This window comes from Dendroctonus ponderosae, unplaced genomic scaffold (genome assembly GCF_020466585.1).
Source record: "Dendroctonus ponderosae isolate FM_Combo_2020 unplaced genomic scaffold, Dpon_F_20191213v2 Dpon_F_20191213_1, whole genome shotgun sequence".
Classification (NCBI taxonomy): Eukaryota; Metazoa; Arthropoda; class Insecta; order Coleoptera; family Curculionidae; genus Dendroctonus; species Dendroctonus ponderosae.
Window position 1 is genome coordinate 25,211,168 of NW_026017110.1, and position 13,220 is coordinate 25,224,387.

The following is a 13,220-nucleotide window of genomic DNA, read 5'->3' on the forward strand; positions in this document are numbered from 1 at the left end:
AGATCTATATTTTCTTATTGATAAGTTGCCAAGATAATACATTTTTATACTAAAACTTTACTTAGACTTTTATTTTCGTTATGTTATAAATATATTTATTTCATTACGAAATTCTTGAACCTTATATCTAGTTCTTTACCTTCGTCTTCTAGTAGCTTTAGTTTGTATCTGGCGTTTTGTAATATTTCCTCTGTTATCAAATTTGAGCTGAGACTCGTCGATTCCTTTTGATCTAAAGGATGGGGCGTTGAATAATAAGTCAATCTAAAAATTGTTTGGAATATGACTAACCTTTCTCCGACTCAAGAGCAACGCCCTTCTCTATTCTCGCATTGACGAAGTGAGTTTTGTTTTGGCAACTCTCAAATTCTTTGAGCAAATTGCCATAACTTGAACTAAGTTGTTCAAACTTGAGCTTTTGCTGATTGCTTAGATCCTTTAGTCTCTCAATTTCCTTCTGATATAAATCGCACAACTTTTGGTTTTCTGCACATTGTTCATTGCAATGACCCAATGAACATTGAGCGCTCTCAATTAAGTTGCGTTTCTCCTCAGTTGACAACGACTGCATCTGCTGCCTCAGTCCTTGGTTTTCCTCCTGGGTGGCAAGAAGCTTTTTTTCCAAATGCTTAGTTCTTCGTTGGGCGTGGTGCAGTTTTTCATCGCGAGCATTTATTTCTTTTCTAAATTTGTCCACCAATTGCACTACCTGATGTTCGAAATATTTGTTCTTTAAATCGAGACAGACTTTGAGATTATGTAGTAAATGCGTCTGGGTCTTGTGCGCTAAGTTTTGCGATTGCATCACTAGGCGCATGTTTTTAAAAAAATCGTCTTCACAGGCTTCGTCTGGAAATAATTAATTATCATCATGGAACAATGAAAAGACAAATGAACCTTTTTTGAGTCACACCTAAAAATCGCACAATTTAAAGCAGTTACAAAAAAATAATTTTGCCATTCTCGTAATTTGGGAAATCAAAATATCCCGAGGCTTTCAACGAATGACTCGCTTTATTCACGAATGAAAAAAAATTGGTTTTCTTAGAGAAGCTCCATTAATAATTTGGGAGTGCCCGTGTACATGTATATTTAATTAGAATGAGTCACTGCTTTACCTTGAGAATATTGGGAATTTTTACCAGCCTTTGTCGGTTCTTTGCCAATTAGACTCAATATGCAAAACAGCAAGGGATTTTCATCACTCTCCAAGTACTTGCTAATGATTTTCAGATGCTCCTGACTGTCCTTACATATTCCCACTATTTCCAGGATATTTTTTAGATTCTCTTTATCAAACCGGATCGGTTTTTTGGTCGTGGGTTCTGAACTAAACAGACGTTTCGCTTCTGGTAGCAAGTTTCTAATGTTCACCTCCGAGCTGAATAGGGATAAGGCAAAATCACATTGATAATGAAGCAAATACTCGACAACAATTAAGTGCAATGCTTGTTGGGAAAGTGAGTAGGCTGAACCCGAGGAGTAAGTTTTAATGTTCTTTCCAATAACAGTGTTTTGAAGCACGTTGATCATTTGAAATTTTAGGTAGGACTTCATGTCCTGGACGATTCCTTTATCATGAAACCACGCACTTAACACTTGCTGGAATTCTTGTGGCGATAGTTCTTTCAATGTTTTCTCGTTAACACTTTGAATTGCCGGAGTTAAATTTTCCATGTTTGGAAATTTGAATTTCCGACATTGTTTGTATTTACCGGTGAGTGGTTGTCAAACTGGACAATGGTTGCCTGCTTTACAACCGTATTTTTACATTTTTTTTAGGTCTTTAATTTCAAATAATCAGGACTTCTGCTCTGATACTTGCCTGTAAAATACACTAAGGGATCAATAGACAATAGTCATCTCAATCAATAGTCATCTCAATGCAGTAAATGCATCTCAAATGTCTACCAATTTATTGTTGAGTTCTTGAGAACACCGGATTTTTATCAATATAATATCCATCCAGCTAGGGGCGTATTTGACAACCCTTTGACAGTAAAGTGTCACATTTAATCACAAACAAATCATTTTGTTTATTGTTAATAAAAACTGAACATTTTGAATGAACAAGTGCGTGATATGTGAAAAAAGTCGCGGGAATTAGTGTACATTATTGTGCTTCAGACGACAGCGGTTTGGAAACATGGACAACAAATCAGGTAAATTTGTAAGTGGGTGGAATAGGAATTTTCATTTTTCTACCATCTAAAAGCAGCCCGATTAAGTCCTACTAGTTCTTAATTATCTTCCTTTTTGAACAATTCAAATCATCATTTAGAACGCCAGAGAATCCTGCAGGAAATTTGTGTTAAATAAACAATAGGGTTATTGAACTTTATTGCGCCCAAATACACAGACCCATAGAATGAAATTTTAACTCCAATTTACATGCGAATTTTAAGGAATTATCTGAAAAGTTTAATGGTTTATTATTGGGATTTCCCAAAACAGTGACCACTTTTCATGTCTTTTTAGCAGCGCACTTATTTAAAAGTTACTGTCTAGGGCCCATAAAGTGTACAAAACTGACCGGTTAACAGAAAAGTATTATTGAACTTGCATGATAACCACTATAAGAGCGCCAATTTGTTTAACATATATTTGGAATGCAGAATTTGCGCTTTCCACCACATCTAGCCTTTTGAGAAGCAGAAGGCAAAAAAATACATAAAAATTAACAGTTTGTCGAAAATCTATATTCCATAAAATGTAGTTGACGGACGACTATGAATATGGGCCATTTCAGGACTTCTCAATTTTGTTCATGGTTATTTTAATACACAATTAACAAGATATTGAAATAGAAAACTATTTTGGCAAATAAATACACAAAAACACTTGTGCAAAAATTTGTAGAAGCGAGAAAGTTGTTTAGTTTCTGATCTATACATTCAACATCGATGTTGTCATTGGGAGCAAATGGGTGCAAGGCAAAGAACTGGAAACACCTTAACTTACTTTATTTCAGTAGAGAATGTCTGAAATCACGATTTTAACGAGGACACGAAATTAGCGACAATATTATTTTACAAATAGGGTTGCTCAGTGTTAAAGTATCAATAATTGCGGACATATTTGCTAAATACATCATTCCGAAAGCACTTAATTTGTGATCCAAAAGCATAAAAGTTATCTTAAGAAATTTAAATTTATGAATATTATCGAAAGCAATTGGGACGTGGGCACATGCATCTTATTGAACAATAATAATTTAAAGAAAAGTATGCTGCACTTATTTTTCTTCGAATAAAAGCTCTTTCTCAGGTCCCTCTGTGCAATGCGGAACCGACAATGAGTTTGGCCTTATATATTTTCTTACGACGCATCGAATAAAAAAATAATTGCTTATGAAATCCCTTATTTACTCAACATCTACTAGATACTTAAAGTAAAAAATAATGTACAGTTTAATTAATTCCAAATCAAAATTAATTCCTGGGTTTCAGTCATTTATTGTCTTTATTTATCAATTAAAATACGTTTCGGTGTATTTTTCCACCATCATCAGTTCTTCTAAAATAACATAGTTAAAAAATAGATATAATTTTTTTCTAAAATAACATAGTTGCAATTGTGATGTATTTTAATGTGTGATATGATGAGGCTGTTGACGAACTGTGATTGTTTTTTAAATTAATGAAATTTTTTTTTAACTATGTTATTTTAGAAAAACTGATGATGGTGGAAAAATACACCGAAACGTATTTTAATTGATAAATAAAGACAATAAATGACTGAATCCCAGGAATTAATTTTGATTTGGAATTGAAACACAGTCAGGAAAGTATATACTTACAATGAAGTTTAATTAATGTAAATAAGTTCAGTTTCTTGACCGAGATGCAAAAGCTTCCACACTTTTTGCATAATGAAACTGATGATGTTTTGGCTTCTTGTAAGAAAGCTGAATACAGTAGAGCGTTGATAATACGGATTAATTGCGACCGAACTCTGCCCGGATCATGTAAATGTAAAATTTAATATTAAGTAGGTAATATAAGGTCATTGTGATGGTATTTTTTTATTAATTTGTCGAATTTTGACGATTAAAGTGATTATATTCAACAAAATCTCCAGGCTTCAATGGTTCAAAAATTGCAGGCCGGATTTTGGTAATACTTGCATAACTTTCACATCTATATGGTTCTATGAGTTTAGCCCGTTTGTTAAAGGCTGTAATACAGACACATATGTGGCGAACTGCACAATTTACGAGCAAACTCCCATAGAAGCATCTACCCTTAACGATAACTTCATTAGCTTCCCGTTCGTGTCTTTTTCTCCGGTTTTTCTTTATTAATTAGATCGTCCAATAAAAGCCCTTCCCACAGTGGCGCCCTTTGAATTTGCTAGTGCACCTTTGAAAAATTCGAGCAAAGCCCTGCTTCAGCGGGTTTACGCAAAGTCAATGAGTTCTAAAGCAGTGAGAGTAGCTGAGCTCTGCTGGAATTCGTCCGTTTGGGCTTGGATTATGGGACTGCTTGCAGCGGCTTGGACTTTTTCCGTTTTTCCCACAACCCCCAAGCGCTGTCGCTGGAACTAAGTCATTTTCCGTCGCTTCCAGGAAAAATCAATAACCGTTTGAGGTCTGCGCCGAGCACGGAAAATTGCCTTTAGTCTAGCTTTTCCACCCCTCAGACGAGCGCACGGGTTATCATCCATCCGACAAGTATCTTCTTGCCATTGCCTGAACAGTCCAGTCTAAAACCCATTGATTTGACTATTGTGGGCACTGAGTAAGCGAGTTGGATTAATAGGCGCCTCGATCAGCATCCCTATTTTGATTAGAGCAATTTGTGGCGTCGCAGTTCTTTTGTCCGAAGCCGAAGAATCGCCTAATGTGGAATCAATACTACCGTTTGGGTGAGTAGCTGAGAGCCGTAGAAGTCGTATAACTGACCTGTGCGATGAATCTGAGACGCCGTGCAATCAGGGTAACAGGTTTTTTTTCTTGCTGTTTTCCACTTTTTTTCTTTTATGCATCTAGAGGGTGAGCTACTGATTGCATTCTAATTGAATTTGCAGGAGTTGTCTTGATTTGTTTTGCAGAATTCAATTGATCATTTCAGTGATTTGGCTAGTAAATCGCTTAATTTTTCGTACTTGCTAGTGTACAAAAAATGAGAATTAGTACTTGCAATACTTGATTTTTTGCAACGAAAACTTCATTTGTGAAAGGTGATGGGGTCAAATCAGGGCGCCTACTCGTCTTCTGTGTCAGTCGATTCTATTCCATTCCAGAAAAACTTTTAATGTTTTTAAAACTAATATTCATTTCCATTTTCACGAGAGTTGTTTGCAGATTATAGAAAAGCTTCCCAAGATAATGTTTAAATAAGAGGGGAATAACTAGACAATTTGTTTTTCGCGATGAAAAAACATATTTACATTTTTTAAGATCAGACAAAACTAATTTGGGGTTTTTACATAAAATAATCAAAGTTGGATATCATATTACGAAAATTCTTATATTGTTTGTGTACTTCAAGGTTATCCAACATATCTAGGTACCGCTTATGTAAGTTTGAACATTATTTACGAAGCCCAGTAAACGATCTCAGTATCGTTGAATTGAGGAAAGAAGATGCAAATTTATCGCACAACACGCGGCTGCATAGGGTTCTAGCTATTCACTGATTCATTTGTCATCTTGTTATTTTTCACATTTTATCCAGATTTTCTGTGTGTTTTATCTCCGAAAGGGCTGAAAATATTGGAACAGTCATAATGATTTTTTCGATATCGATCGTCTTGAGTCTGATAATGTATCCCGAAATGGATTGCATCAGAACTTCTAAAGATATGGGTATGTTTCTGAGGTTTTTCGATTACTTTTAAACTCCGATTGTGCGGTTTTTCTTTAGTACCGAAGTTTAATGAAGAAGGAGTGCTTCTACATAACTTCACATAAAAGGAGCAACTAACCATGAAGCAAATGGGTCTGCAGTATCTAGGAACCTCCTACAGCGAACTCATCCACCTACTTATTCAGGGTGATTCAAAATTGGCGTCATTCCTCTGAAGCTGTTGTCTGGCGGTGTTTCAGGAGTACAAAAACAATTGTAAAAAAATTAATTATTATTCAAAACTGAGAAATTTGCAAAAAACTATATTAGAAAAGCGGCAACAATGTTTTTCAAGGTAATCTGCCTAATTAACATTACATAAATACCTGTTGCTTCGAAATTATTTAAAACTCCAGTAATCATGGATAAATAGAGAAAGTGACAATAAGATAGACAAGGATAAACGGTAAATTCAACAGGAATCGTTGAATGACGGAACCTATTTTGAAACTCTAAACCTCGAACTACTAATTGGTTTACAAATTACAAAAATATACACTTGAGTCTGTAACTCCAAACAAGTGCCTGTGTATCACCCTATTGCGCACTCTTCTTGAGAAGTGTGTCATATTCGGTTAATTTACTCCTGCTCAATTTATACCGGTGTATTTAATCCATTGGTTTAATGTGATCTTACATACTTGGTAGGAATTTGTACGTACTTTCCTGACTGTGTTTCAATTCCAAATTAAAATCAAATCCTGGGTTCTTCAGTCATTTATTGTTCATTTATCAATTAAAAAAACGTTTCGGTGTTTTCCACCATCATCAGTTTCAATGTGTAGCGTTGTTGCTACTTTACGCCTTGGCATGTATTTGGAGTATTCTGAATGTCTGTATGAATACTCCAAATACATGCCAAGGCGTAAAGTAGCAACAACGCTACACATTGAAACTGATGATGGTGGAAAACACCGAAACGTTTTTTTAATTGATAAATGAACAATAAATGACTGAAGAACCCAGGATTTGATTTTAACTTGGTAGGAATGTAGCCGGTATTTATTTGGTGGCTGGGAAAGTGTCAGTTGTTGTGAAATGTCCTGAGTGCCCCTGAAAGGCTCTTCTGCAATTATATCCAAGATTTGTTCCTCTGTGTCTGGAATCCGAACATCAATTGTCCTCCACTATCTTTCTGGAACCACTCTCCTCGCCCTTTGATGGCTTGAGTTCTTCGCATATCCGCAAATTCGTGAAAGGAAATTCAAAGTAAGTCCCAGTTTAACAAATTTTTGTTATTATTGACAAAGGGCGATCCACCTGGAACTATCTGTTAATGACAAAAAAATCATTGCCGCTTTGACTTTCCATCAAAAAATTGTAGAAGAGAACTTTTTTGATATAAAAAATTTTGGTAATTTAAAGCAAAGATCGTAATTTTTCTTTTTGAATGCTTAAGTATTCCTCTATGCTTCCAATTAAACATGGAACAGTTTCAAAAAAATGCTTAATAACAAAGTTGAAATTCGGTATTCGTGTTAATATCTTCTAGAAATTATCGAAAAAAAAATTCTGGTACCGAAGTGAGCCCCTATTACGCCTTAAAAGGAATGACGCCAATTTTGAATCACCCCATGAAATAAATTTGTTATTAGCAAATGCAAACTCTTGTTGAAAAGACGCTAAGTAATGTGAAACTCTATTGCTAAATTCGGGTATGATTAAGGATTCGTATCCGCATTCGGAATCAGCAAAACAGGAAATCGATGGCGAAACTATTCGCATAAATTGAACTAATACAAATCTCTGGATATGTGACGGGAGTTATTTCTCGGGGGATGTTATCCGCCGCCACTTATTGCACGAACGAAAGATGATGCGTCTGGATTTGCAAACGGGAACAAAATTCATTTGGGAGTTTAATAAGAATGTTTTGCTTTTTGTTAAGGTAAAGTTAGTAGAGTGGATCGATGTGGGGCGCCGTCGAGTCGCGTTTTTGTAGCACGCAATATCTGGTATAAAATATTTATCATAAAACGTTCTAAATGGAAACTATACCAACATTGTGTCCATTTGAGTGGAAACCGATTTCATTGCTGGGAGTTGTGGCTCGGTCGATTAACGCTTTTAGGGTTCGAATCGGATTACTATGCTAATTGCTTTCTGGGAACTCGAACGGATATTTCGAATAATTACGGCCACACAAGGGTGTCTGACTCATCAAAGAACTTGAGTCTACTTTGCGTCGTGGGACTTTTTTATTTTGTACATTTTAGGTCGATTTTTTAAGTTAAAGTTCCAATCGGAAAGCATTTTTTGTCTAACAGTTTTCTCGAAAAGGTGTTCTAGCTGCTGAACGTCCGATTGGTTCGATATTGAAATGAACGGACAAATGCCGTAATCTTTCAAGTAAAATCATGTAAATTATTCTGTGTAAAATAGCAAATCGATCAGCTTTTATAGGTCAACCGATCACTTTTATTTCGGATCCCATTTTCAGTGTATTACCCCGGGCACTCGAAATTCGGAAGCAATTTTCCCGGTTTTCATGTTGTTTTGCGTTCGCCGTCTGGCTTAATCTGGTGCCTGTTAGTCTAGATCCAGAATAATAATTGCCGGTTCCTTGCACGCGATAGTTCTATTGATGATAACAAGCCGACAATATATGAAACATGTTTTCAGTTTCTGAGAAATTAAAAACTTAATGGAAATGTAATATTGAAAGGAGTTTGCAGTTTTTTTTTCAGAAGCTTTGTTAAATCGATTTGTTTCTTGTGTATGCACAAAAGCAAGTTCGCGATTTTGCCCTTAAAATTAAATTGGTAAAATGGGTATTAGAAAAAGATGCCAAAAGAATGCCAAACTATAAGAAGAACGAGTTTTTTGGAAAATCGATCTCTTAATTTTTTTGCATAAGAGACTCAATTTGCCAATATTTGACAGTAAAACGATAGGGAAAACCGCATTCTTCTATTTACAGAAAGTTTTGTTTAGAAATATTGACCCAAAAGTGAGGAAACCGGAGTTAACAAACAGCAAATTATTCACAGCGACGACTGGTGTTCGAGTGTCGAGTTTTTCAAATAATTGATTATAAATTTTCCTATCCTTCCTGGGTTTCAGTCAAAGTGTGAAGTAAGAATTTTTGAAACATCGCTTATTTCATTACGTTTCGGCGAGACAACAGAGCCATTATCAGATTTAAAATTTTACATAAACTACAAACACCAATTCACAATTAAAACATGTTGTATAAAATTAATAATTTACAAAGTGTTAAAACATTCATCAGTTTTTGAGGGAAAAAAAAATTTCTTCCGTCTGGGAGAGCAAAACATCGGAAAAAATTACCTCATTTGTTGGAGTGCATGTGTTGCTCTCCCAGAAGGAAAACAATTTTTTTCCCCTCAAAAACTGATGAATGTTTTAACACTTTGTAAATTATTAATTTTATACATGTTTTAATTGTGAATTGGTGTTTGTAGTTTATGTAAAATTTTAAATCTGATGATGGCGCTGTTGTCTCGCCGAAACGTAATGAAATAAACCATGTTTCAAAAATTTTTACTTCACACTTTGAGTGAAACCCAAGAAGGATAGGAATATCATAACAAGTACACGCAGTCAGGAAAATAAATCAGAATTGATTATAAAGTTTCGCTTGTTCTGTTCGGGCAGATATTTTTGTCCAAAATTCGAAGCTGCAAAAGGTTTTCGAAAAATGTTTACAAAGCGGTTACTTAAGTAGGCGAGTGTTTCAATAAAATTTCATTTCTAATTTTTCACGGAAAATACTTGAAGGTTGTTAGTATTCTTAAGTAAAACTTGCGCAAATAATGCGTATTTTTGCGTAGGAAAAATTGCGTATGAAAAACTTTAACATATTCAGAGCGATGAGAGTAGCGAATTGTCCAAATAATTTCTGTATGCCTTTGCTCTCTGGTCGTTTTTTCAAGATAATCTTAATTACTAATTATTACTAATCTTAAAAACTTATTTGGTTTTTGTGACAAATACGAAGCTGAAAAGCGATTTCTAAAATTATCTGGAAAGAATTTTTTAACCAAAGTAATTTTATAATTTTGAAAAGACCCCATGATTGTCGGAAAAAAGGAAAGTATCAGAAAATAACGTTTTTCGCGCTTTTAAAAAACTTTCAGTTTTGTCATCGGTTTTTGAGAAGACCTTTTCTTTTTTGATTTTTGGAATTCTTCTATTTTTCTTTTCTGGGGTTTGGAAACAGAGGCGTACCTGAGTATTTGGCAATGACGGAAATGAGGGCTCCTTTCACTTCGGTGAAAATGTAATCGTACGAACACTGGAGGCAGTGAAGTTTTTCCAGTGGCGTCCCTTTAGTGGGCAGCGTGCTCAGCTCCACCACCTGATAGGACACAATTAACCGCATTTCTCCTAAACTGATAACAGCAGAAAAAATCTAGGCACGTCACTGGATAGAGGAGGTCAAGGGCCACATAAAAGGTTCCACGGAGGGTTTTGGAAAAATTTCGATTAAGCCAGTTATGGTGGTTTCATTGGCGGGTGAACAGTCGGCACCGGGTTGCCCCTTTTTCCCCCTAGCTGTGTGGGGGATTTTTTCCCAAGTTATCTGAGCAGTGATTCTGGGGCAGCTATCCATATGCCACGCCCTGCAAAGGAATTTTTTCCGAAACGCCCTTTTTATTTTTTGCCCCAAAATTTCTCCCCAGAGATTTAGGGCCATTTTCACATTTCATTTTTTTCGCGCCAACAAAACCCTTTGTCAAAAATTGTCGTTCTTCACAAAACCATTCAAAATTGTATCTATCTGGTGGTTTTTCCTGGTGTTTTGCATGAGTGGATTTAAAAAAAAAATTGTTTCCAAAAAGGTTAAAAAATCTTCGAAACTGATCAAGCTGGGACATTCTGGGGTACGCTACTAGCTCGGGCGGGCCAAAATGCGCAAAAAAGTTGGTATTCACTTTTGGGCTAAATGCCAAACCCAGCACGCCACTGGCTTTTTTTCGATTTTGACACAAATTTCGGGCAATTTGCCCCAATTTTTCCATTCCCTACTAACCTCAAATTTTCAAAACTAAAATCAATGGGAAGCTCGAAACCATCAATTCCCCGGCAGAAATTTCGCAGGAAAGTTTCGAAGTTTTGCGCTATCATCAGGCAAAATTGGCTACAATTGTTAGACAATATTTCAAAAATTAATTGCGCTTCAAACACAATATCGAAAGAGCGATATCCACCCCTGAGATGCACAAAGTTTCTCATCTGGACATCATCATGGTTTTTCGGCAAAAAACCACTGAAGAAATTTATTTTGTCCCAAATTCGACGCTGAAAAGTGTTTGTAAAATGTCTACAAAGCTATAAATTTATCTTGTCATTTTTTGCGTAAAAGACCTCCAGATTGTCCATATTTTTAAGTGAAACACTACAAAATAGAGCGTTTCTGAGTAGAAAGTAAACCATGAAAAAAATTCAGTCAAAACTAAAATGTAAATTTTTTGACAAACTCCGCAGTCTTCAGAGGCATCGGGGTGACGAGTTTTCCAAGAGGTAATTTATTATAAATTTTCACTTATTCTCTTCTTTGTTTGATAAAAAAATATTTGATTTTTGTCCCAAATTCGAAGCTGGAAGGGGATTTTTTTACAAAGCGACGAAGGAGGCGTGTTCTAAAAAAATATTTTATAATTTTTAGCTGGAATTACTTGAATATTGTTAGTATTTTTAAGTGAAACTTGAGAAAAAAGAGCAACTTTGCTAAAACTAGAGAATTCTGAAATTTTGAAGAAACTAAAAATATGACTAATAAATGGCGTTTATAATAAACCTAGAAACAACTAAAAAAATATCATTATTTTCCCAGCAATCAACTGAGTTACTGCGCCGGTGCGTTGGGTTGACCCAACACTGCGCCAACTCCTAAAAATTCACTGAATTACCCAGGCCTACTTCAAATCAGCAAAACATCTATCTGATATTTTGTGATCATGTGATGATTGTTTCAAAAAGAAGATCACCCGGTATGTCGTCCGTCCAGATTTTTCAGTCCTGTTTCTTGTAGAGCTTCTATAATTTTTTTAAACTCGATTCGTTTAACAGCTTTAAAGGAGCGCAAGACATTTTTCTGCGATCGGTGATAAGCTGAATATAGCTTCTATCGTGTCCGTTCCCTTTCGAAACCTTCAGCAACTTAAGTCGCATTTATCGTGGATGCGGATTCTTTTTCCACTAGAAAAATTTCCAGCTGTGATGAGATGCAAACTTTTTGCAAGCATTGTTAACGGATGTAGTGAGGTGAAATTGAGCCATTCTCTTACATAAATCATGTACCTACTAATCTAATTGCTTTGAGATCTCAATCCAAAAACTAAATTTTGAAACATTGAATTATTCTCCACTTATTTGAATACCTAACAAAAAGACCCTGTTAGTGGCTTTAACGTGTTTTTTTCTTTGTCCATAGGTAATCCAAACGACTGCACCAGAATAGATTCTGAAAGGGCATGCTCCTGTGCGGTGAGCTACGTGGCTCTCTCCGTTTGAATTATCACGTAAATAGCTATTTGGGCGGCGAGCTAGCAGACGTATCACCATACAACAAACTGCTGGCGCTGACGCGTGGCATGGCAGCAGTGGCCGCTATTCAGCACTCTCAAGACGCTGAGGACGTCTTTCTCGGTAAAGAGGCCTGTCCGCTTTCAATGCCATTTTGCCGACCAAATGCCAAGTTTGGCTCTCGATCAAAGCAATGATTACATTTAGGAATGTTTTCCGGGCTTTGAAGCCGTGGTCTATGGGAATTTCTTCCTGACGTTTCGTCCACAACTGCGGTGGACATTATCAAAGGCGATGAGGCAGTGGGCAAGTGATCTCCCGTGCTTTCCGACTAAGACTGTCGGACAGTCGGAGTTGTGGACGAATAGACTACGGCTTCAAAGCCCGGAAAACATTCCTAAATGTGATTTAACCGGTCGTGAAAGCCTTCATAGTCTGATAAAGCAATGATTGTTTGCAGAAAATGGTCTTCTCAGTTACGAGAACCCCAACTACCACTTGGGACCGTCGAATCGAATTGCAGACGCTTTGAATTCCAACACGGAAAAACTGTACGAAGGCATCTATCAGGAGTTGGACGATATCTGCAATATGGGCGGCCATACAGGGAGAAGTTCGGTGAATGTAACGGCTGGCAGGAAAGCGTATGCGGCTCTGGATGTGGAGTCCATGGGTGTGGATGTTAATTCTGGAGCGTTAGCCCCGACCAATACTGTGGATAATCGAAGGTAATGCGCTAATTTCGTCTAGAGGAGGGTTGGCAATGCGTAAAGGGGGCTTAAGGCCGGGACACATCTATCCGATCCGACTCCGATCAGAGAACCTTCCGTCGATGACCAAATAATCGGATCTATGCGTGATCGGAAAGGGGAAGCCACA

General features: G+C 36.5%; 2 protein-coding genes across 7 annotated transcripts in view; one reads left to right on the forward strand and one right to left on the reverse strand.

Annotated features, from left to right (window-relative positions):
- Positions 1-41: 41 nt before the first annotated feature.
- Positions 42-1,677, reverse strand: LOC109544301. The gene is made up of 3 exons (XM_019914398.2): positions 1,119-1,677; positions 292-849; positions 42-232 (listed from the first exon to the last, which is right to left on the reverse strand). Exons 1-3 carry the CDS (start codon positions 1,675-1,677, stop codon positions 96-98), a joined length of 1,254 nt encoding a protein of 417 aa, XP_019769957.2. The 3' UTR covers positions 42-95.
- Positions 1,678-2,018: 341 nt separating this feature from the next.
- The window catches only part of LOC109544308 (protein Fe65 homolog), a 17,735-nt gene continuing 6,533 nt past the window's right edge, over positions 2,019-13,220 (forward strand). For 3 of the 6 annotated variants that reach the window (XM_048669851.1, XM_048669862.1, XM_048669867.1), the window contains exons 1-3: positions 2,080-2,162; positions 12,250-12,464; positions 12,802-13,069. In XM_048669851.1, coding sequence (XP_048525808.1) covers positions 12,290-12,464; positions 12,802-13,069 — 443 coding nt within the window. In that variant the 5' untranslated portion in view covers positions 2,080-2,162; positions 12,250-12,289. Of the gene's footprint in view, positions 2,163-4,608; positions 4,867-12,249; positions 12,465-12,801; positions 13,070-13,220 lie in introns of those variants that run through there. The other 3 variants (XM_048669869.1, XM_048669872.1, XM_048669855.1) reach the window with 2 other exon arrangements.

What these genes read in the sequence shown, in the direction of transcription:
- LOC109544301 (XM_019914398.2), bottom strand. Translation starts at nt 1,677, where the DNA reads ATGGAAAATTTAACTCCGGCAATTCAAAGTGTTAACGAGAAAACATTG. An exon ending in AAATTCCCAATATTCTCAAG is followed by an intron (nt 850 to 1,118) that starts GTAAAGCAGTGA and finishes AATTATTTCCAG; the next exon opens with ACGAAGCCTGTGAAGACGAT. An exon ending in TGCTCTTGAGTCGGAGAAAG is followed by an intron (nt 233 to 291) that starts GTTAGTCATATT and finishes CCCATCCTTTAG; the next exon opens with ATCAAAAGGAATCGACGAGT.